The sequence below is a fragment of the Colias eurytheme genome, chromosome 10, assembly GCF_061535395.1.
Source record: "Colias eurytheme isolate Ceu_HAF_F1 chromosome 10, ilColEury1 Martin Lab GWU primary, whole genome shotgun sequence".
NCBI lineage: Eukaryota > Metazoa > Arthropoda > Insecta > Lepidoptera > Pieridae > Colias > Colias eurytheme.
Window position 1 is genome coordinate 5,273,157 of NC_142989.1, and position 24,884 is coordinate 5,298,040.

Sequence of the window (24,884 nt, forward strand, 5' to 3'; positions counted from 1 at the left end):
TTTTGCAAATAGATAAAAAATAGATGTTCAAGTATTTAACATTGGAAAATTGTAATGTTCCTTTCAGCGTTTTTTCATGTTTGCGTCTTCCGTCTTGCATCTTCAGAACACAGGACCGCTATAAATTATGACAACATTTTGCTGTATAATTTGGCGTTACGTCCAGTCATTTGAGGAATTAATGAAGTAAAATATCAATGTGTTTTTATAATATTTATTTATCATTACAATGCCAACTGCCTTTACAAATTTGCAAATTATAAGATAATAACAATAAAAAGTAACGAAATCGGTTCACTGAAAATATTTTTATCATTCCATACCCTTAAGTATTTAAATAGTTTTAAGAGTACTTGAAATATGAGATCGTGGTCTAGCGCTTCCCTATCATACAATAAAAAACAAAATATAATATATTCAGGGTGTAATCGTTAAGTGTGCACAGGTGATTATTCCGTAACTATTGCAGGTATCAAAAAACTTTAAACTGATATCGATATGATACTGATATGATACTTTACCTAATGAGTAAAATAACAATAATAACTTTTTTTAAATATAACAAGAAATATCTAAAAATGTAACTTTAAACCCTCCCATACATTTTATTTCCCGTAACGTATATATTACGTTCCCACTGCTGGGACATGGCCTCCTATGAGGTTACAGCCACATCCACCACACTGGCCAAGTGCGGGTTTAAAATGAATGTTGCATATCTTCACTTTTTCAAAACAGGATATTTTTAATTCTACTATATTTAGCCATGTATTACGTTCCGCTAGATTGGACGGAAACCTGTAAAGAGAAAAGAAGATTATTTGCAAAATATAAAAAAAAAATGTCATTTAGATACAGATAACACAAAATTTGTGCTGTTGTCTTGTGCTTCTATTTCAGTAGGTACCATATATGTATGTACTTTGAGTTTTTGATTTTACAATATATCATTATATAAAAGTAGTAAACAACGTTTTTATACCATTAACTTTCACGCCAATTGAACTAACTCAAGTGGAGAAAGACTTCTCCTCATATAAAATACCATACCGAAATATATGTACACAATTTTATAAAGTATGGACACCCTAGTCTAATATTTATTACAATCATGAAACATTTAATAATAAGCAAATAACGATGTTAAATGGAAAAAACCTAATCAAAATTAACATTATAATCACAACTTCGATCTATTATTCCAGATTTAACAACAATTAAAGTAGAAATATTACTAAACTACAATTTTACATGAAGCGTAGTTTATGCATGGTTTTTTGTACTTACGAATGAAATATAATATCACATCCTGGATGCCATTCACTTTTGCAACCGCGCACAATATATTTACAACCATTTCTATTAATTTTGGCTCAGAATAATTCCAAAATACAAGAACAAACTCACGAAATGAACATAAACATCCGCCATTTTGCAGTAAACATTATTTGACACCTAGAATTGGGGCTGCCGCGCAACGATTTTCATAACATAATTCAAAATATGGGAAAAAAATTATGAGCGTGTTCGATAAGCAGTCCATTTTAAAAGTTGTAAACCTTTGTTATTTCAATGGAAAAGCAAACCTGCATGAATCTCGTTTAAATTTCATTTTTTTAGCGGATTTTATTAATGATTTATGTCATATAGACTATTATTACTGACAGTCGATTTTTTAATGCACGTCAATAGGGGAAAAATTTACAATCACGCTGGCTACCCTATGGGGTAAACAGGGGTTACTTGCGGTCATTCTATCAGTTTTTTATTTATTCTTAGGAGTTTGGGTTCCAGTATGACTATAGTTCCATGGGGAAGACAAGTTTCAACAAACTTGTCGGCGCCTATCAGCGCTTATAAGCGCATGTTCATATATTTTCCTGCTCGGGTTACCAGCGCTTATAAGCGCCGATAAGCGCTTATAAGTTTCAAGCTTTCTTTCTGAATACGCCCTAAGGCTGTGATTGAGTAGAACTTACATGTCATACGATACATCATGTATACAGTGTGGAAATTGTTGATGGACCCTGGAGGGAAAGTACTTTTAATACTCAAGATAGTTAATTTTGCGGAAAGGAAACATTCCTTAATTTTTAAACAGAAATAGAACTGCATTCAAAGATTTTGGGAAAATTTCTTGCTTCTACCGGGATCGAACTACGCGGCATCACGCGGCATGACGCCGCAACACGCACACAGTACATACTGCTGTGTACTATGTATTTGTATAAGAATTTGCTTGACTCACGCTATTACATCGGTTCTCAAAAGGAATATCTATTTTTTTTGGGGCACATTTTATCTATTCAATTTAAACTCGTTTGTTGAATGATGTTCAATCACTGCCTATCACTTACCAGTCTAGAATCTTTTTAGCGTTGTTGTCATGTAAAATAAGGAAATAGCAACTATCTTCTACAAACTTTGAGTTGTTCTAAATACTTAAAGATTTTCACTTTTCTCTTCTAACTAGGTACATATACTTACAATTTTCTCATTTAATATTAATTATAATTTTCCGTACACCATGCAGTAATCAAAATTATTTCTTTATACTAAAAGGTGAAACAAAATGAAATTATTGAAATAAAATAAAACCAGTTAATACTGTTTTATCAAAATTTAATGACTGAATCAAGAAACTCTGTATTCCTAACAATTACAGAAGTTAATCTTAATTCGAATTAAGGTATCTATTTCAAGTAAGTAGTTGATGTAAATATTCAATGAAATCACATCTGGTGCAAGTGAGCCTGCTATGTTTTTAGATATCCCAAATATTCTTAGATATTTTTGTCCAAAATACCGCAACAACGCAAAATTAAAACAAAATAACTCTTTCATAGACACAACAGTCTATTCCCAAAAATATTATTGCTTCTCAAATCTTAAAATATCACACTGGGATACAAACACAGCATTTTTTTTCTGAGGTATTTTGAAACATAGTTGTAAAATGTCAATCCCCTAATTCTAATTTATTATATCTAAAGACGGTCAGAATATTACGTAATACATGGAACACGCTTGTGAACACAGATGTACAATCAGTAATAAATATTAATAGACATATTCTATTGAGAATCGCGACAATTCATGTTCGATTTTTTATTTGAGAAAATTTACAATATGCACTTGACTTAGTAATGATAAATCATTTAATCTATAAGTGCATGTACTTTTAAATTTTAATATGCTATGCGATTCAACTAAGAATAGGATCGATACTATGCCATTTTGTGACGTCAAAGGTGTTAATTCACTTCTACCTTCTCATAACTTTTGTTAAAATTTTTACATTGGACTATTATTAGTATTTTTCAAATGACATTTGACACAAAATTTACATAATATGAATGTCATTGATTTTAATATTCTTAGTTGAAACGCATAGTACTTTCGATAGTATCCGCTCTTAAGTTCACAGATTTGTTGTAGTGACAATACTTTAAAATTTAAATTGTAGTAGTTAAAACAGCAATTGGATAAAGGACAGTATTATAATATAGTGCGTCTTATCTACTCTCGGGTTTTGGTTTGGGCGGCTTGAAGCCCAAAATTTTCTTTTTCTTCTTTTCCTTACCGCTGGACGATTGAAAAGTCTTCCAACTATCCACGCGGTTTTGACGAGATTCCTGTAATGTGAATATTTAATTTTTACATCTGTGCAAACTTGCTGGTAGTTCTTCTTTATATAAATAAATAAATAAATAAATATTATAGGACATTATTACACAAATCGACCTAGTTCCACAGTAAGCTCAATTAAGGCTTGTGTTGTGGGTACTAGGCGACGATAAATATAATATTTAATAAATACATAATATTATATAGATAATAACACCCAGACCCAAGAACAAATAATTGAGTTCATCACACAAATATTTGCCCTGACCGGGGATCGAACCCGGGACCGTCGGCTCAGTAGGCAGTTACTTTACCACTGCGCCAACTGCGTCGTCAAATGTTATATTATGTTATGTCAATATGTTTTTGAACTATCCAAAAACGCTCCTAAAAGAAGTAAAGTTGAGTAAATGAAAGTTTGACTTAAGAATATGTAAATCACTGCGAAGGTTGAGTATATACTGAAAACATGGATTCCTATTTATTTTGGCCTGATAATGAAGCAGCTTAGCTTTTTGATTATCTTAATTATATTACTATAGGTTACTTATCTACTGAACAATAACAGCAGTTGTAATATTCAGTGTGTAATGGTAGTGTAAGTAATAGAAGATACAATACTCAGATTTGTAAAAGAGGCTCTATAAAGTCATTGTATAAATTACAACACATCTACACATCATCACACTAATATCATTAAGAGGAAAGATTTTTTTTTGTCTCCATTATAAATTGAACCCAAGAAGGTTGTACGCTCACAACTTAATCACTGTACCAAGGAAGCCAAAAACTAATACCTATAAATACATACAAACCTACAAACAATACAAACCTCAAAGTTCTTAGCCCACTCTTTCTCCAGTGACATTTGCTCCTCCTGCTCTATTTCGGCTTCACGTTTTCGTTTCCTCTCCTCCATATCTCGTGTCTCTAAGTGTTGCCGCTTGCGTTCCATGTCAGCGAACAACTGAAATAAAATACTATTTATATAGAATTAGGTTTCCGCCCGCGGCATCCCCCACGCAGTCAAAGAAAAACCCGCATAGTTCCCGTTCCCGTGGGATTTCCGGGATTGCGTCATTTTCCCGGGATAAAAAGTAGCCTATGTCCTTTCTCGGGTATCAAAATATCTCCATACCAAATTTCATGAAAATTGGTTCAGTAGTTTAGGCGTGATTGAGTAACAGACAGACAGACAGAGTTACTTTCGCATTTATAATATTAGTATGGACTAGCGGTCCGCAACGGCTTCGCCCATGGTACATGTTTATGTTTTTTTTTCTCATAAGAACCATCCTCGTACCTCAAGGATTATATTAAAAAAATAATTATCGAAATCGGTCCACCCGTTCACGCGTGATGCCGCGATCAAGGAAAATGGGTTTCATTTTTATATATGTAGGATTGGGGCTAAATGAAAATATATATATAGATTATACTTTTTTAAATAATCTTACGTGGAGATGCACATGCAATCAAACCAACAAATCATTGAAAAATGTTCAGCCGATTTTGAGTTATAAATGGAAAACAGACACAACTTTATTTTCTGTTTCCTGGGAATTTAATAATTAATGTGTTTGGAGAACAGAATAATTTATATAATATTACTCAAATTATATTATGCTTATTGCATCCACTAAACCAGTTAAATAAAAGAATTTTTTAACAGATATCACAATGGATCTAAATAGATCTACAAGCAAATCTGTGAATATATAAATGCTTATTTGCTAATAACCGGGCACGCTATTTGTCAAGTCAAACCTCTTACCTTCATTGTCATAACATATACGGCATGTTTATATTTATCAGGATCATCCTCAGGTATTGGCTCATCATTTCGACCTTCTTTCCGTTGTTTCTTTCGTTTTTGATCTATCTGTAATATATATTCATTTAAGTTTCAACTGAACATAAGCATTTATTCCAAGATATTAAAAAACTTGGTACAGTGGAAGAAAATCAAGACAGACAAGAAAGTATCTACATTATTGTAATTATATGATTACATGTTAGAATAACCTGTCTTTAGACACATAAATGCTTAAATGATAGTGTTATAGATAATGCATGACAAAATTTTCAATTCCATACATTGGAAAACAAATGAAAGAATGTATTCGTTACTTTTAATATTAAAAACAAACCATATGGTCAGTTCGCTCTTTAGCCTCTTGGTAAATATCTAAACATTTCTTCCTTGTATCTTCATTTTCCAGAGTTTTCCATGCTCGGTTTATTATCTCAAATGCTTGTTGAGCTCGTTCTGCATCATCCTAAAAAGAATAATTATAAATATTTATCAATTAATGTAATCAGTATAAGTTTTGTAATAAGAGCTAATATTAAAATCAGATTTTTTTTATGTCATAGTTTTTGTAAGTTCAAATAATAAATAATATTTAACACTGAATGAGTTTAAATTTTGTTAAATATTAAACCAACAATTGGCAAGGTGTTGTTATAATTAATAAAAAGGTGTTATTCAGTCAGGCTATTTTCATATAAATATTATCAAATAAAGTACAACTGGGAAGATCAAATTGTTGCACTTTTTATTTATTCAACTTATTCTGTGATTGATGTGACATTCATACAGAAATAACTTTACAGAAATCTGAGGAGAGTTTCAGAACTTAGTGTATGTGGTAATATTTTGTGTATTTCTATTTTAAGTAAAAATTGAAGGAAAAGAGTTAAGAGCATCTGCGGTTAATAATAATCATAATATCTATTACATATGTATTCTACACTATATTATGTTTTGCTAAACAGTAACAACTGTTATCGATTGTATATTCAATCAGAAGATTAGACATTTTCAAATGTCTTTAAATCTAAACATTCATTCTTTAGCCTCGTAGCGGATGCCTTACCTATATCCAGGTGCTTCTGGTTGTCTCGTGGTAACCATTGGGTCAATCTGTGGATAAAAATGAAATATTGACGGTGGTACCGTCTAACCAAAATAGGACACATTTTCTCTTTCAAATATTTACAATTACACAAATTTCAAGTCTGGGTGTTCAATAGGAGTTCAATTATTTGCTTGTTCGGTATATTTAGTGTAAAACTTTATCATACAAAATGATATAATACATGTCTTTAAAGACTAATGATTATTTGGAATCTGAGTAAATTTTTCAATGATTGTTCATGTTTCTTACCATATTTTTATCTGGATGGACCAATATGGATAGACGTCTATATTTCTTCTTGATTTCATCTAGGGATGCATCAGGTTCTACTTGCAAAACTTCAAAGGGATTTAGATTGAAATATGTCGACCCTGGGCGAAGCAGTCGTTCAATCTGCTGTTTAGGTGTTAATACAGAGTCTCTTTTCTCAATCTCTTTTACCTGTTAAATATCAACAAGAAAATGTATAGAATACTTTCAATCTCAATTGAAAAAATTGTTCAAAAATACAACAATCCAAATGTCACTTTTTACTTCTCCTTACTTAAAAAATATATAAATGTACATTGGCTATTATATATTGTATATTGGCTTACTATTTTGACCTATGGTTAATTAAACCACTGCAAGTTATGTCCACAATAACATTCCTTCCAACATTTTATTACATATCAATATACTATACCCTCAAATTGCGACACAAAAGCCCTCTTTTATACTTAAACTAGGTATTAATGGTACGTAATATTATTTTACATATCAAATACAATTACGTATGTTCGCTAAACTCAAGGGCTACCCTACGGTAGGATGTGAAGTTCGGCACATAGCTATAGCTATGTTGAAATAAATATATATAAACAATCGAATACTACATATAGATGCAGTCTTAAAATAATTGACTTATGTTTAGACAGTCACCTCGACATAAAAATCCTCGAAAGATTCCTTTTTTGCACTAGATGAAGACATTGTTTAGGTTCTCGAACGACAAAACGACACAATATTTATAAATGAATAAGATACAAAACCAAAGGATAAGGGACCATTTAGTAATGTCACATTTACATTAATGAACTCGTAGTATCTTTATTTCAACTTTAAATAATCTTGCAAGTTATGATTATTCCATTTTCCATCGATCTTTTCAGAAGACAGAATTCTCACCAAACATCAGTATAATTAATAAGGCAGCCTGTAGACGTTCAAACATGTTTGTCAAACTTTACGTTTTGTTTGTACGTTTTCATCAAATATCAGCGCACACACAACAACAAGTTTGTCAAACAAACAGGACAGTTTCAAAGCAGTTTTCGCCGTGAAATCACGCTCCGATGAGTAACGTTGACAAAGCATTTCTTGCATTGACTTTGGCGATGTGTATAAAAAAGAAGAAAAAAAGACGTTGGACACGAGAATGGTTAAAACTAAGAGATAGATTTACTCATGAAAATTTATTGAATGTGATATTGCGCACAGAACCAGAAGACTACCGTAACTTTCTTAGAATGAACGATAAAACTTTCAACAACTTGCTAGCGTTAGTTAGTCCTCTGATTGGAAAAAAAGATACCGTGATGCGAAAATCTATTCCAGCTTCTCAAAGGCTATCAATAACTCTAAGATTTCTAGCAACTGGAGCCGATTTTGAAGATTTAAAATTTCAGTCCTGCATTGCACCTCGCACTCTGAGTGACATTGTCATGGAAACATGTGAAGCTATAAATGAAGTATTAAAAAGAAATATAATGGTAAGTTTTATTATTATAATCAACATGCATACAGTTTCATTACACATTATAATTAAAGAGCATAAAAAGATTGCAAAAAGCTTGTTGCAGTATCAGTTTCTGCGTCCGAAGTATTTATTACATCTTCAGTTGTTTCCACAATTTCATCAGGCACATTTGGCATGGGAGAAGGAATAGATAATGAATATGATTGTACCGGCAGCTGCACGGATGATGACGACGAGTGTAATGAAGGTGGCAGTGTGTGTGGTATGGCTGGTGGTGTGTGTGGTATGGCTGATTGCGTATGTGGTAATGGTATGGTTGATAGCGATTGTAGTTTAAGTGGTTGTGTGCGAGTTATGGTTGATGTTATAGAGGGTTTGGGTGATGGCGTAGGTGGTATAGGTGAAGAATTGGAGGACCAGGTAGGGGAAGCTGGAGCAGCATTTATCATCACAGAATTTCTATTAAGATTGCCATTTTCACCTTCAAACAGTATGTCGTTTATAAATTTCTCGGCAAGTCTTTGTTGCTCTCTTGACATACGTTGTAATTTAAAAGCCCAGTTTTTCGCCATTATTTGAAATTCACTCTCTGGTGTTTTAAAATGTGCCTTAGCTAACAACATCAACTCAGTTTGCAAATCATTTCTCTTTTTTTTTGATGCTGGTGGTGCTGTCGATTGTTGTGATGTCCCTGGTAGTGTAGAAGTCCCTGATTGTGTAGAAGTCCCTGATTGTGTAGCAGTCCCTGTTTGTGTTAAAATATCTGACTGTGTAGCAGATTCTGGTTGTGCTGATGATTCCTGAAACAAAAATTAAATTATGAGTAATATAAAATAATAAAAATTACTGTGTAGTCAAAATTGTGTTACATTAAAATGTTAATGAATAGGTATATTATAATAATTATCATTTTTCATGTGTGTGTTTTTTTTTGTTACAGCTACCCAAAACAGAAAATGATTGGAAAAAACTAGCCAACGCATTTGGCAATAGATGGAATTTTTTCAATTGTATTGGAGCAGTGGATGGGAAACATGTGTTAATTGAAAAGCCTCAGGATTCCGGTTCTTTATACTACAATTACAAAGGAACATTTAGCATAGTGCTAATGGCCATAGCTAACGCAAACTATGAATTTATAATGGTTGATGTTGGAACTAATGGAAGAGTATCTGATGGAGGAGTGATTAAAAATACAAAATTTTGGAATCTGTTTGAAAAGAAGCAACTGCAAATTCCACCGCCTGAAAAATTACCAAATTCAGAAAAAAAAATGCCTTTTGTTTTCGTAGGGGATGAGGCGTTTCAGCTGCTCCCAAATTTTATGAAACCATATCACAAGAATATTCTCAATGACGACCGAAGACGATTTAACTACCGCTTATCTCGTGCGCGTCGTATAGTGGAAAATGTATTTGGGATTCTTGTATCACGGTTCAAGATTTTTAAAAAACCTATTAACCTTTCACCCAATAAAGCAAAAACTATAGTGATGGCATGTTGTCATTTGCACAATTTGCTCGTGAAACAGAAGCAATACATTCGTCATGGAGATGTAGATGTCGAAGATTGTGCTAGTGGTACTATAACACCAGGCACATGGAGAAATGACCCAAACCAATTGCTAAGCATTGAACGAAGTCGAGCAGGAAATTCTGCACTGCAAGCAAAACAAGTTCGAGACGATTTTTGCCAGTACTTTAATACAGTTGGAGCAGTGCCATGGCAAGACAAGTGCTTGCAATGATTTGTGTTGATTATGAAAATTTTATATGTATACTACTTAATTTTAATATATTAAACTAAGTAAAAACAAAGTTTTTATTTTATTTTTAGTCTAGTACCTACTCAATGAGCACTTAAGCACTTATTAAAAAATAACACTGCTTACCTCGCTTACAGTTGTGTCAATTCCTGATTCCGGTTCCATCTGATCCTCTAAAAACTGCAATTCCTTAAAATACCATAGGCTAGGCACATATAGATCATCTGTGGACGACCCAGAAACCCTAGACTTTTTAATTTTTTTATTTTCCCGATTAAAAGTCGTACGCAGGATATTTATTTTCTTTTTTACATCCTCTTCGGTAATTTGTGGACGACAAACTTTTAATACTTGCACCATTTTCTTTAAAGCCAGGTCTCTTTTATGTTTATCCTTATATTCGTTGGATTTTACTTTCCACAGTTGTGGTGAATCTCTAAATAAAGATATAAAGTACAGTTGATACTCCTTGTCACTCAAGTCAGCCATTTTGATTTTGTTGTATACGAATATAACCTTAGACGAACGTACAACCTGTCTCAGCGGCGGTCGCACGAAAATGGCGAGTTTGTTTGACAAACATGACCGTACACCTTCAAACATGTTTGACAAGCATGTCGTCAATCAAATCTTTCAAATAAACAGCCAAACACGTAGTTTGCTTGACAAACACGTCAAACATATCCGCAGACTGTCAAATAATTTGCCAAACACGTAAAATTTGACAAATTATTTGAACGTCTACAGGCTGCCTAAATGTCAAAACTAAAAATGTGTGTGTCAAACTTTTCCACAGAGTAACAAATAAAATACTTTAAATACAGATAAATCAAAACTTTTCTAATATCGGTTGTAAATTGAACACGCGCCGCGGCCGTCCTAAACATAATAGAAACAAAAAGGAAGCTATCTATCCCCGTTTTCCAATTACAGCACTAGAGCGCATTATGCGGCATAATGCTTAACGTTGAATGTTCCAACTACAGCAACGCTTCGCACAATCGAGCACTAGAAAAAGTAATGCGCGTGAATTGATGCGTGCAATCGATTTATCGTTAGTAATTAATGGTAATTATTAATTGTTGGAAAAAAATTTTAAAGCTTTCGTTTCATTGTAGTTTTTTCGAAATAATCAAAGTTAATTCAAATTGTGTTAAAAAATAAATATAAGTATGGATGAAGGTACAAACATTGAAAAAAATGTTAATGAAAAAATCAAAATCCAAATTACTTAAAATAATCGTAAATATTTTTCAACCAATTATTATGTATACCACTTTATTTACACATTAATGTGGTTATTGCTAATTCTATGAATATTTTTTTTTTCAACACTGAACTAGCGCAACCTGCTGGTGCGTTTCACGTTCCAATTAAGCATCAGCATAATCCGGCATTGTGCGGCACTGAGTCGCATTACGCTCTGTAATTGGAAAACCGGGATCTCCATAAATGCGCAACGCAAAGTGCAAAGTGCAAACATTCGTGAATTGTACTTAGATCTGACTTCTGAGATCATTAAGACTAGATCATTAAGGAATTGTACGAATGTTTAAATCTTAGAGCGTATACACACTTTGCGGGTAGCCGCATTGCGGGTAGCCGTCCGGCTGACCGCAAGCAGCAATTATGTACGTAATATTCATTTCTATGCGCACTGTGCGGTCTGCGGTAGCCGCATCGCAGTGCGCATAGAAATGAATATTACGTACATAATTGTGCTTGCGGTCAGCCGGACGGCTACCCGCAATGCGGCTACCCGCATAGTGCGTATACGCTCTTATGTTTAAATCGAGTTTAAATGTATTATTTCCTTGTTTTTTGTTGATTTCTTTGGCATGTAAAGTTTTCTATTTTCAACTTTTTCGACTCAATGTCAAAGAGTTTAGAGTACTATATACGTCTCAGAGCAATAAAGATATACGTAGTATATTATTATTAGTCTGTGGTACTATAATAAAATAAAATCACATGAACCTTAGGGCGTATTCACAAAGAAAGCTTGAAACTTATAAGCGCTTATAAGCGCTTATCGGCGCTTATAAGCGCTGGTAACCCGCGCAGGAAAATATATGAACGTGCGCTTATAAGCGCTGATCGGCGCCGACAAGTTTGTTGAAACTTGTTGGAACTTGTCGGCGCCGATCAGCGCTTATAAGCGCATGTTCATATTATTATATTTTCCTGCGCGGGTTACCAGCGCTTATAAGCTTATAAGCGCCGATAAGCGCTTATAAGCGCTTATAAGTTTCAAGCTTTCTTTCTGAATACGCCCTTAGACATGAACGTACATCCTATTCAATATTTATTTACTCATGTGATATCACTGTGATATTATTATATCAATTATTATCATTATCATAGTGATAATAAATATTCAATGTCAATCATTTGTCAGTGTCGACTGTCGTCACCGTCAGTCGGCAGTCCGTGATACTCGTTGTGACCCTAGTAGACATGCGCAAAACAGTACGTCAAATAGTAATGCAACATCACGCATCTCTTCCACGGAAGTGATATTACTCCGTAACATCACACATTACCCGATCGATTTTTAATGAAATGATGACATTAATAATATTATAATGTTTATATTATATTAATGGTGATATGTGAAGTATTACAGATCATAATATTGAAAAATAGCAATAATAACTGCAATGCTTATTAGTTATTAGTGTTATTACATATCGTAAAATTACAATTTAAGTAAATATTTAAAAAATGTAGTTGATTTTCCTTCATACTTGGCCACGTACTTTGTGTTGTTTGTTAATAATTGTAATGAACGCAAGCAAATGTGAAACAAAATAAAAAAAAGCGAGTGATGCGAGTGATGTTTGTAACTGATGCGTAATGCGTGATGTTGCATTACGTGTCAAAGTGATATTACTTTTGTACTATTACACGCATTACCTACCCATGTCTAGACCCTAGTTTTGAGTTTTGACCACTTGTTATAATAGTTAGGTACTTGTGAGTTAAAGGAGACTATTTTTGACTTAGTAAGTTGTGGTAGTAGTGGTAGTAGACTTTAGTGACGTAGTTTCACAATTAATCCAATTTTTATAATTTTAGTGTTATTGTATTTATGTGAGGCAACATAAAACAGTAGGTATTAGAGTATTTTATTAATTCCTATTATGTATTTTTAAACCTGGCATAAGAGTTAAGATAGCTCACTCACAGTAGGAACTGCCGGTGCCGGGTTCACTATACTTTTATCTCCAGACACACTTTTCTATGTATTTTTGTGTATAAAGTTATACTATTAAAAATTAAAATTATTGATAATGAATTTCCATTAAGTAATATTTTATTGTTCAAACGAACTTAAAATTGAATATCTGTAATTACAGGTTTATCCAAGCAAAATGTTCACAGACAAAGTTGTACTCATAACTGGAGCCAGTTCTGGAATTGGAGCTGAGACGGCGATAGAATTCTCAAAACTTGGAGCAAAAGTGGTTATAACTGGGCGGAACAAGGCGAAACTGGACGAAGTGGCCAAACTGTGTCAAGATATATCACCACAGAAACTAGAACCCCTTATTATTATTGCAGATATGAACAAGGAAAGTGATGTAGAAAATATTTTAACCCAAACAATTTCTAAATTTACCAAGTTAGATGTTCTTGTCAACAATGCAGGTGTATTAGAATCTGGGACCATTGAATCTACATCGTTAGACCAATATGACAGAGTCATGAACACTAATGTCCGTTCGCCATACCACTTGACCATGTTAGCAACCCCACATCTCATTAAAAGTAAAGGGAATATTGTGAATGTGTCTAGTGTAACAGGGATGAGGTCGTTCCCAAATGTATTGGCATACTGCATGTCCAAATCAGCATTGGATCAGTTTACAAGATGTGTTGCTTTAGAATTAGGACAGAAGGGTGTACGAGTTAATGCAGTGAATCCTGGTGTAATAACCACAGGGCTACATAAGAAAGGAGGAATGAATGAAACAGAATATGCAGCATTTCTTAAGAAGTGTGCTGAAACTCATGCTATAGGGCGAGCAGGTGATACTAAAGAAGTATCATCAGTTATTGCATTTTTGGCTAGTGATGCAGCAAGTAATATTACAGGAGCTACTCTTCCAGTGGATGGTGGACGCCATGCAATGTGCCCACGATAATGTAATTTGTCTAAATGTTACATTTTTAGCATATTTTATTTCTGTTATATGTATATATGTGGAATTTATTAAAACTATATAGAAAGTTTATTTGTATTTTATTTAGTTGAGTTGGTATTGCACATGCTTTACTGAGTATATGTAGTAGGTATATTTCATATATATATACATTATGAGAGCATATTAAGTAAGCTTCATATTTTTGTATTGTAAATAAGTGAAACCCACATTAAACATTTTAACACTTTACATATACATATTAACCAGTTTGGTGAACCGTGAAGGTCGTATGACGTTGTATAGCTGTTGTGTGATGTGTCCCTAATAGGGGTGACAGACGTACAAGCTTTAAAATCGCGGTTTTAAAGTTCGCGTACTTACTCGGCTCGACGTCGGTGACACACGTAGAGCTTGGTCAGTAGCCTCTCGCGTGTCACCGATATCGAATGTCTCTATGTCATCAACACTCAACAGAGGGAATTTTATGTTATTCAGGAATTAAATATAGACATTTTTAATTTAATAACCAGCACTTATTTTTAAGTAAATAGCATTCTAACTAAATAAATGTTCAAAAATTGAAGGATATTTTCGTTTTTTCTATGTATTATATTTTGAGGGTACTTTACAAAAAAGAGCGTGTGCGCCGAGCCCACGCGTCAGGAGTGAAACTTCCTTGGCGTGATTCAAAGATAGATACCTTCGCCAATATTCAATTATATTATATTCATTCATATTAATTATATTAAATTATTTTCATAAAACTAAAAGAAGAAGACGAAATTAATTGAACTTTTGCACTTAGTAACACCTATTATAGCTAGACAGGCTAGGCTCGCGGCTCGCGGCGGTGACAGACGTGCGAGCGAAGGCGAGCTACGAGTAAAATTTCAAACATGTTGGATCGTCAACGAACTTACTCGACGGTTTTTAAGTACGCGTACTTGGGGTGATACACGAGCGAAAAAGGTCGTCGAGCCACAAGTTCGCGTACTTACTCGTACGTCTGTCAGGCCTTTAACGTTATTCGTTTGTCAGTCTATTTTTATTCTTCATGGCAAGAACGTAAGCCAGTGGCGAATAAATATTGAATATTGAAAGGTACCTAATGCAAAAATTCGCGGAAAGGAAATATCACAATTCGTAAGTACATTAAACAAAGATTATAATAATTATAAAGAGATACCTAAGTATAAAACCAAAACTGAAAGTAATTACACAAAATGCCTTCTCGAATGTTTTCAATATAATTGTCTAAGAAAAATAAAATCATAATAGGTAGGTATATCACCATGTCAAGTAGATATCGCAGGTGTGAAAATTAGAGATAACATTGTGATTTTTTTTAATCTAGCCAATTTAAATGTAATAAGTTTTTGATCAAACAGAATCCTCGAAATATCATCTAGTTTGATACATATTTTATTTTTTAGATAGGTCTTGAATATTACACGTATCATATAATAGAGGATTGGTAATTTTACTATATATAAGTCGTATCAAACGAGGTAGAAACTATTTTTTTGATACGCCTTTTAAAAAATTTAGCAAATTTTCCTTATAGGGGAATTTTAATATGTCTAATTAAAAATGTAAATAAATAATGAAATATGGCGCCAAATAACACTACTTATATCTAATCTTATCAAAAACAACAGTATAAGAAATATGCATTTTTATTTACAAAGTTGTATCGCGATAAGAAGTCTACTATTCCATTGCTTCACACGTTCGCGTTGTGCCATACAGTCGTGCTTAAATAGTTGGTAAGTAGATATGATAATCGTTAATATTGACATATTTTTGTGTTAAACATACCTTAGGTACTTATCTTCTTCTATCTACCACCAGACGTAGGACTTTTAATAAAATTGTATTAACTAAGGTATTCAAATTGATGTGGATACTTAGCTCAATTACAATGGAATCTTAATTCTTATTAATACGTCAATAACAAATACAACAAATTTTTAAAATTATATGTGTGTTTATTATTATATGTTTATTATCTAGTAATTATGAGTGTGTGAACTCTCAACCTCAAATCAACAGGCTGGAATAATATTATGTGTAGGTAGATGGTATGTCTTGTTAGGTTACCATACAAGTTACCGTATAATATGTTGAGTTATCGTGAAAAATGTAGAAACTATTCAATTAGGTCGTTTAAAATATTTTACTTTATGTAAACGAAAACAGTAGATAACAATGTATTTATTTCAACAGGTAACATGTTTCGCGGAAAAGTTGTACTCATAACAGGGGCCAGTTCAGGCATAGGAGCCCAAACGGCATTGGACTTTTCGAAACTAGGAGCAAGTTTAATTATCACTGGAAGGAACAAAACAAATTTAGAGGATGTTGCTAAACAGTGCGAGGAATTATCACCAGAAAAACTTAAACCATTCACAGTTATTTGTGACATAAATAAGGAAAGCGAAATTGAAAAACTGATAGAGGAAAGTTTCAAGCGCTTTGATCGACTGGATGTTCTGGTTAACAATGCTGGTATTCTCGGTTCGGGATCAATAGAGAAAACTACATTAGAGCAATTTGATAATATAATGACGACTAACATGAGAAGTCCTTATTATTTAACCATGTTAGCAGTTCCCTATCTCATAAAAACTAAAGGAAACATAGTAAATGTATCAAGTGTGGCTGGGCTACGATCGTTTCCAAATATTCTTGCATACTGTGTATCAAAAGCTGCTTTAGATCAATTTACAAAATGTGTGGCATTAGAATTGGGTCCGAAAGGAGTTCGAGTAAATGCTGTTAATCCAGGAGTGATTATTACGGGAATTCATCTCAGAGGTGGCATGAATGAACAGGAATATGAGGCTTATTTGAAAAAGTGTTCTGAAACGCATGCTTTGGGTAGAGCGGGCGAAGCAAATGAGGTGTCTTCAGTAATTACATTCTTAGCAAGTGATGCAGCCAGCAACATAACGGGAGCGACGCTACCTGTAGACGGTGGCCGTCATGCTATGTGTCCACGAACTTAAGAATTAAAATCCTTTTTATATTAACCATCTCTTATTGAATTAGAATTCTATTGAAAGAGTAGAAGAGAGAAGAAAGAGACAGCAAATATCTTATTTACTTTAGTGCTATACGTTATCTTACATTGGGTGATATCACTACGTCTCCTTGAATATAATTAGGTTAATGATAAAAATATAGCATGATGTTAAATAATTACAGACAAGAAAGAATATATGTTTTTACTTTTTAGAGTAGGTATTGCACACTGTAACAAATCGTAGTCAGTTATTACATATTATAAAGACATTTTACCTCAATACCTCCACGAATGAATAATATTATACATCAAAGAAAACGCGTACAGTAGGTAGGTAAGTAAATAAATAAAAACAAAAATGTAATTTCGTACTCTTTAATGCTCATTATTGGAGAAAATAAATAAATAAATAATTTAAGTAAGTAGGTACAATTTCGTGTTATTTAACATTCTCAAGTGTGTTTATTGATTATTCAATAGAATTTGGTGAAGAGAAAATAGATGAAAAGGAACAAGTGGCCACATCAGACACTATGGTTCTGGCCTCGGAGCCGATTGAGAGGAGACTAGTGCCAGCGCACACTTCCATAGCAGCAGGCAATGTCACCAGGGATAAGTTGATGCGAGAAATCTGTGAAGGGAAATTATAATTTTAGATTTTATTTAATCATTGTAGGTATATTTTCTTCCTGTTACTTCAAATAATATATAAAAATTTAAAAATAAAAACCATATATTATGACTTTCCTTCTAGTCCTTTTGTAGATAATGAATCATTGAAATCGCGCATAGGTATGAGACAAAGTAAACGCATTCATAGTATGTAGTCACAGTCCCTTTGGTATTATTTGGAATGATTAAAATTTTGAATGTTGAAAACATTATGTATATAGATTATAGTTACCATGAGAGAACTCTGGGCAGCGAACATTACTCCCTTGTATTCCGTCTTGACTACGAGACTTCCCAGGCAGCGTCCTACGCTTAAGAGACCCGAGTTATTCTCGCTACAGCTTTGCATACTCTTCACAGCAATACTTGTGTAATTAATAGCACCGTCACTTAAAACTGATAGTTCTTCTACCATTTTGTTAATGTACAGAACTCTATCGTCAGCACATTTGTTAGACTTTTCGTGCGCCTTTGCAAATAATTGCTCAACTGATTCGCGACCATTCTGAAACATAAGGTATGTACATTTAAAATTCATGAATCCGAAATATTTTTCTATAATTTGTATCTATAAAGAATGTAATATCATTTTTTTTTAACTCGATATTATACACTCACCGGCACGGAATCTTGGCCACTTACAAATTTGCCGATAAAAAAAGTTTGAAGTGTTTTTCACGGTTTTTTTGTATGCAGATATGTTAACTTATTATTTGTTTAATTTTATGGTAAGAAATCATTAAGTTTGAGAATTATCTTTTACCACTTTTTAAGAGTTACTCAAAATTTGAGATTTGTGCGGTTAAGCCGAAGTTACGAATTGTTCGTTTTAAACTTTTTTCGATAACGTTTATGCCGTTTTAAGATATTGTTATTATTGTACTATAGTCAATGATCATAACAAACAATAAAAAATGCCGTTAACATCTGAACAACCTGCTCAGGCCATCACAATGTTAGACCAATAACTGCCGCAACATAAAGTACCTAATGTACAGTACGTACCACGTTCAGCGATGCACTGTGCATGGAAAAGATACCAGGAGACTGGCAGCTCCACGTGCAGACCAGAAAATGAAGGTGTGAGGTGCACATCAGCTCGAGAAGACCCGTTTATTGTTCAAGAGATACTCAAAAATGGCTTTCTGACAGTTTATGAGATACGCCACCGGCTCTAAAACACCAGGATAATAAATGTGAGTAAGCAATCGATGAGAAGACTAATGAAGGAAGTTAATTTGAAGGTTTGCAGACCAGCATGCCGTCCAGAACTCCTCAGACATCACAGAGAAGCACGTCTTCGTTTTGCACGAGAATATGAAAACTGGACCCACAGCCAGTGCGCTCGTGAAGTGTTCACAGATGACTGCTAAGGCACTTTACGAGCTTCTGATAGCCAAGAGTCAGTATAGAGAAGACGAGAAGAGAGGTTTTCACCCATAACCACACTCAAACTGCCATTTTTCATGGAGGGTCAAAAATGGTATGGGGAGGTATAAGTTCCGATACTCGCACGGAGTTAGTTATCGTAGATAATGGCTTAAATTTGATCAGGTACATCGAGGAAATTCTCCAGAAACATGTTCAGCCCTATTACAGGTTTATCAGTGAAGAAAATTTGCTACTAATACACTATAACGCACGTCCGCGTGTCGTACGATGCGTATAAGAGTACCTTCAAGAGGTTATTATTGAAAAATTGGAGTGGCCAGCTCGTAGCCCGGATCTTAATCCAATAGAACACATCTGGGACATGCTTAAAAGAAACATAAAGTTCGATTTCAAACCAGCACCAATGTTAGATGAGCTTAGAAATACAGCTGGGGCCGTTTGGTACACTATAGCTCAAGTGGACATCAAAAATGTCTTCTAGAGTATGCCAGACTGGATGCAAACAGTGTTTAAGGCAAGAGAAGGAAACACCCTATATTAAAAAGTTCAATTTTTTTTATGGAAACGTTCTTTCTAATTTTTATGCATTTTTTAAGAAATCATTTAAATTTCACAGGAAAAGCGTAAATTCTTGTTTAATTCATATCTACGCAGTAGTACTTCTTATAAACTTCCAATGATTACTAAAAGTTAATAAAAACATTAAAAAAACTAATTTTGATTAAATTTTTATTGAATTTTGTAGTAGAAAATAAATAGTGTTATTTTACGCAAAAATTTGCAGTGGCCAAGATTCCGTGCCGGTGAGTGTATTACGTCCTGTAAAAGAGACCTCTAAAAAATGCAGCCAATAAATTTTTATAAAACCACAAAACAAAACTTTATTTACCTTGATGCATCCTACAATGGCCGGTCCAGTTGATGTAAGTTTGCTGGCTATATTCTTGATAGATTCTAAGATGCTGTCTCTTAATTTTTGTAAATCTTCTCGAACCTTTTGTCTATAAAGTACAACCTGTTGCTGCAAACCCTGAACGAAAGTTCTTATGGCAGTCCTCGCTTGTTGAGCCGAGTTTTGAAGATTAGTTATCAATTCTTGTATGAGGCCCCTATAAATATAAAGAACACTATACAGGGTGTAATCGTTAAGTGTGCACAGGCGATTATTCCGTAACTATTGCAGATATCAAAAAACTTTATACGGATATCGAAAGCCCTTTACCTAATGAGTAAAATGACAACAATAACTTTTTAAAAATAAAACGGGAAATATCCAAAAATTTTACACAAAACACTCCCATTATAAATATTATGGTCTAACTTATTATTAAGGACTTGAGCCGTAGCAATTTGACGACAGTGCCGTAGGCCGTAGCTCGCATTGGTGGAACCGAAAGTTGTAATGACGCCCTTTGATCGATGAAAATCACAATATTTACCACATTTTTTAACCTTTAATGTTAGAAGATAAATAGAGATTCAATGTCTTTTCTTATTTAGCAACAAGATTAACCGAAATGACGTGTTATCTTTCGCGTTATACATTTGGTGCCCTTTACGGTATAGAGCCACCCCTCTACGCGCGCTTCTCCATGACCGGCCTCCTTCGTCTATCTGTCTGTTCGCCATAAACTCAAAAACTGCTTGAATGATTTTAATTTTGTTTTCAACAGACAGTGGATGAAGATCGTGATTCTTATGGAAGGTTTTCTTAAAAAAAAAATTACAACGCGGACGAAGCTAGGTCGGAAAAGTAGTTTGCTAGTTAACTTAATAAGTGAATTGTATTAAAAAAGTGGTTTCAAAACTTACCTGGTATTCGCCACAATGTCGACTTCACGACGTTGACGCAGTGACACAGATGAATCAGGATTCCCAAGGGATGTAGACACCTATGATATTATACAATTATTTAAAACAAATAGGTACATGGTACATATATTAATTATTAACGTATGTTTCTTTCAGATAAAATTTAAATTATTGATTTATTCAGTTTTATTATTAACTAGTATTTTTGGGAATTTATTTGCTTTTTTACACTTTTTGTTATTGATATTGTATGCTAAGGTAAATTGGCTAGTTTTGTTACGCTCATAAGTAAATTCTAACTTCAAGAAATGATCTAAGACCTAAGTAATTCATAATAAACCGGCGTCGAAAGTTTGTTAATGTTTTAAATGTGAATAATATCGAAAATATTTTATATTTTCAAGTAGACATATTTTCTTAACATCAGTTGTATCAGTGAATTCTATTATTATTTGCACATAATATGTTGCTTTAAATTTTAATAGCTTATTAAACCAATTTATTACGGTACTGCTTCTTCCCGCAATTATCGAAAAATTTGTTGAATAAGTTTCATTCGGTTTAATTCATATTGAATTGGGTGAAAATTGTAAAATTCAATCATTTCATTAAATTTTGATCATTGTTAGGAATAGGTAATATATATACATATAATTTTTTAAGAAAAAATATTTATGGAATGGATGTTATTAACTGTCGGTATACCTATACAAATAAAAAAAAACTGAACTTCAAATTAAAACCATAACTCGAAAACTCGAAAGCATATAATATAAGCTCTACCATACTCACCAATCCTATGAAAAGTAAAAACAGAAGGCACTTCATTGTAACTAGCGAGTTTCTTTAATTATAATTTTTCTCTAATTAATTTACACTGTCTTCTGTAATTTCGTGACACTAATGGTGCGTGTATTAAATATCCATGGTTTTATACATCATTCTATTTAAACAATTTTTACGTTGCAATACTTTAAACAATTGATAAGCCCATAGGATGAGGTAAAAATGTGTAATTAGCACAAGCCGTTAATGATATTTACTCGATTTATGGTTATTGTTGTTTGCAGGTAATTTCTATAGAATTCTATATTTCAGCTGCTATTAGATGATATAGGTACCTATAGGCTATAGTTAGGTACATAGAGTAACGGACAATGGTTGCCTTATCAATAAATTTGTTAGGCATATAGGTATTACATTAAAAGGTTAATCAATCTATTGAATTGATTTAGAGGTCTCTTTTACCTTTGTGCACTTTAACTTGTAGCATAGATAATATTAGAACGAACCTATTTGGTAGTTGCAGCTATATTTTAGGCTCCGAGTCAACGCGGGCAAAGGCGGGAAAAGAGGATTTCATCATAAACAAAAAAAATCTTGATAACCATAGATGGACAAACTTGTTACTTACCACAATCACAGAATACTTAATAGTAGCTAATGCCACCACAATTAAAAAAATGACAAAAAAAAGACAAAACGTAGAGTATTTTAAATGGGAAAGTAGAGCGTGTTTTGGTTGGTTTTACGGATCCACTCGCATCTGAATAGGTGCATCCCCACGGAAGAAAAATGTCAAGTAGTAGGTATGTCATAATATTTTGCAATGGTATAGCTTTCTGCAAATCTATCTAGCGGCCCCAATTAAGAAATTTGAAGTTTGAAAATGTGCTCCGAATTGACTCGGACTAGCTCCGAGTCAATTCGGTGGTTGCTGTACATTATACATTAGTAATTGATGAATTGATCCACCCGTTCACTTTCCCGTGCTAACGTATAGGTAGGTGCTAACCTATACAAGCAGTATAAAACCACAGTATTACCATTAATAATGGTAATACTGTGATAAAACGCACTGACTTCAAAACATTTGCTCATTAATAATAGGTAAGCTCTATGTTTTTTCCAAATCTATTTGTTTGTTTAGATTATCAAGAATTTTCCATGAACTTAGTAGTTAGTGTGCGATTGGATTAGTAGCTAAAACAGCAATCGTATATTAGGTACTTTTTAGGTATCTATAGGTTTCATAAAATATTTGGGAAAATTTATTATTACTATGCCAATAAATTAAAAGCTCTTATTAATATTTACAGCTCATGTTTAGAAATTTATTTATTACAAAAATGTGGCTTCGAAAGCAACATTACAAATCTTAACATAATCAGAGAATCTATCTTGAATACCTAAGTACTTATTAGATTCATGAAATTATGTCCAATTGAGCAATCACAGGTAAAATAGTATGTTATCTTACAAAATCTCAAGGTCTCCGGTTCAAGACAAATACGCGGTTATCATAGTTGACATGATTCTATTCAGTTAAAATAATTAGGTACTCTTTACGAGTTTCGAAACCTACCTACGTACCCTACGTACCTACTTAATTTCTGTTATGATGATGATTTAAAATTTATTACAAAGGGCACATTATTTTTATTGAATAGCTGCTACCAAAATTTGGTAAACTTATTGACTGGATTATTCGTCTGTGTTATGTTTTTTTTTTGTATATAGGATATGATATCGAATCCAACTAGGGTAATCGGTTCTTCATTTTATGAATAAATAATAACCTTATTTCAAGTTATGACTGTTGCAAGGTAAAATAATTGATAAGGTAAATAATGAATCGGTGTCTGATTCAAACGATTAATCATTTTAATGTCTTAGATGAAGGTAATCTTCAATGATTTGCTTGAAACTGCAACCTTTGATCTTATACTGATAGCAATTTCTAAATATGTCAAGTAATATAGTAGGGTTAGGCTTTTACCTCGATGTTATCTATTCTGATATGTATTAGAATGGGAAATAATATTTTTTGTTGCTGGTTTACATGGATGACTTCCGAAGCTACTTCAAAGATACCTTTCTATTTATTTTACCCCGGTCTAAATTCGGAGCAAGCGGATGGTTTTATAGGAATAGTTGATCATCATCAACACAGCGAGCATGGGTAACAACTAACAAGTGACATATTATGAAATTAATATCGGAATTCTATTTGAATTCTGAAATCGACTTCACGCCTGGATATGATAACAGTAGATATATTATGGCCTAAAGGTGCAAATTTTGTACACCAACTTTGCTCATTAAATGGCAATGAAAAAAATATAATAACAATAAATATTAATAAATGAAAAAAATATTAAAAAAATGTAGATTTTATGATGGTGGAATCACCAGAATTTAATTAAATCCAGATATTAACCAGAAATTAACAATTTTTTATATCTATATACTCATTCATATGCCCATAACGAGATAATGAGATGCAGTTTGCAATAGGTAACTTACTTAAATATTAATTGATATTTATAAAAATCCATCTGATTATATATCCATACACATCCGACGTTTATTGTATTTGATAGAAGATATATCAAACATTTATTTTGTACGCCTTAGAAAAATATAAAGCAATAGCTAAGATCTGGTGCATGCACTCTTGCACATGGTAATAAAAAGGCGTATTTTTTAAAGTATGAATTTTGCTGAAAGTTTATTCTTGATGCTCTATATTCAGATATTTTTAACGGAACATACAAATACATTTTTGGTAAATCTTCTAAGCTAAACGCCTTTTTATGGTAGGTACTTAATATTTTTTTGAAAATACATTGAAATGTTATTTATCTAATCCTTTCAAAGTACAAAAAATGAAGAATGATTCTACAGTCAATGATGGGTGTTTTCAAGCAATACTCGAAAAAAATGTTAACAATTGGGTTTTATGTGGCATTCCCAGTTAGAAATATGTATAGTCAAAATGAAA

General features: G+C 33.1%; 3 protein-coding genes, 1 long non-coding RNA gene and 2 pseudogenes across 8 annotated transcripts; 2 read left to right on the top strand and 4 right to left on the bottom strand.

The window, feature by feature from the left end:
* Positions 1 to 200: 200 nt before the first annotated feature.
* On the bottom strand, positions 201 to 1,799 carry LOC149905169 (uncharacterized). The gene is made up of 2 exons (XR_016457166.1): positions 1,288 to 1,799; positions 201 to 798 (listed from the first exon to the last, which is right to left on the bottom strand). It is a non-coding gene; the product is annotated as an uncharacterized LOC149905169 (long non-coding RNA).
* A 1,508-nt stretch (positions 1,800 to 3,307) lies between these two features.
* LOC149905170 (dnaJ homolog subfamily C member 8) lies at positions 3,308 to 7,729 on the bottom strand. Its single transcript, XM_090106616.1, has 6 exons — positions 7,470 to 7,729; positions 6,798 to 6,989; positions 5,778 to 5,906; positions 5,402 to 5,509; positions 4,460 to 4,594; positions 3,308 to 3,635 (listed from the first exon to the last, which is right to left on the bottom strand). The coding sequence occupies exons 1-6, from the start codon at positions 7,518 to 7,520 to the stop codon at positions 3,516 to 3,518; spliced, it is 735 nt and encodes a 244-aa protein (XP_089962742.1). The 5' UTR covers positions 7,521 to 7,729; the 3' UTR covers positions 3,308 to 3,515.
* A 576-nt stretch (positions 7,730 to 8,305) lies between these two features.
* On the bottom strand, positions 8,306 to 10,732 carry LOC149905171 (uncharacterized). Its single transcript, XM_090106139.1, has 2 exons — positions 10,178 to 10,732; positions 8,306 to 9,086 (listed from the first exon to the last, which is right to left on the bottom strand). The coding sequence occupies exons 1-2, from the start codon at positions 10,652 to 10,654 to the stop codon at positions 8,352 to 8,354; spliced, it is 1,212 nt and encodes a 403-aa protein (XP_089962265.1). The 5' UTR covers positions 10,655 to 10,732; the 3' UTR covers positions 8,306 to 8,351.
* A 2,248-nt stretch (positions 10,733 to 12,980) lies between these two features.
* Positions 12,981 to 14,287, top strand: LOC149905172 (uncharacterized; annotated as a pseudogene). 2 transcript variants are annotated; one of them, XR_016457132.1, is made up of 2 exons: positions 12,981 to 13,056; positions 13,411 to 14,287. The product of XR_016457132.1 is annotated as an uncharacterized LOC149905172, transcript variant X1 (transcript). The 2 variants fall into 2 exon arrangements; XR_016457133.1 differs by lacking the exon at positions 12,981 to 13,056 and adding an exon at positions 13,079 to 13,162.
* Positions 14,288 to 15,256: 969 nt separating this feature from the next.
* On the top strand, positions 15,257 to 17,469 carry LOC149905173 (uncharacterized; annotated as a pseudogene). Of its 2 annotated transcripts, none has more exons than XR_016457131.1 (2): positions 15,257 to 15,342; positions 16,426 to 17,469. The product of XR_016457131.1 is annotated as an uncharacterized LOC149905173, transcript variant X2 (transcript). The 2 variants fall into 2 exon arrangements; XR_016457130.1 differs by lacking the exon at positions 15,257 to 15,342 and adding an exon at positions 15,924 to 15,965.
* Positions 17,470 to 17,633: 164 nt separating this feature from the next.
* LOC149905174 (uncharacterized) lies at positions 17,634 to 22,004 on the bottom strand. Its single transcript, XM_090106141.1, has 5 exons — positions 21,893 to 22,004; positions 21,101 to 21,180; positions 20,178 to 20,397; positions 18,129 to 18,401; positions 17,634 to 17,855 (listed from the first exon to the last, which is right to left on the bottom strand). The coding sequence occupies exons 1-5, from the start codon at positions 21,926 to 21,928 to the stop codon at positions 17,694 to 17,696; spliced, it is 771 nt and encodes a 256-aa protein (XP_089962267.1). The 5' UTR covers positions 21,929 to 22,004; the 3' UTR covers positions 17,634 to 17,693.
* Between the last annotated feature and the right edge of the window lie 2,880 nt (positions 22,005 to 24,884).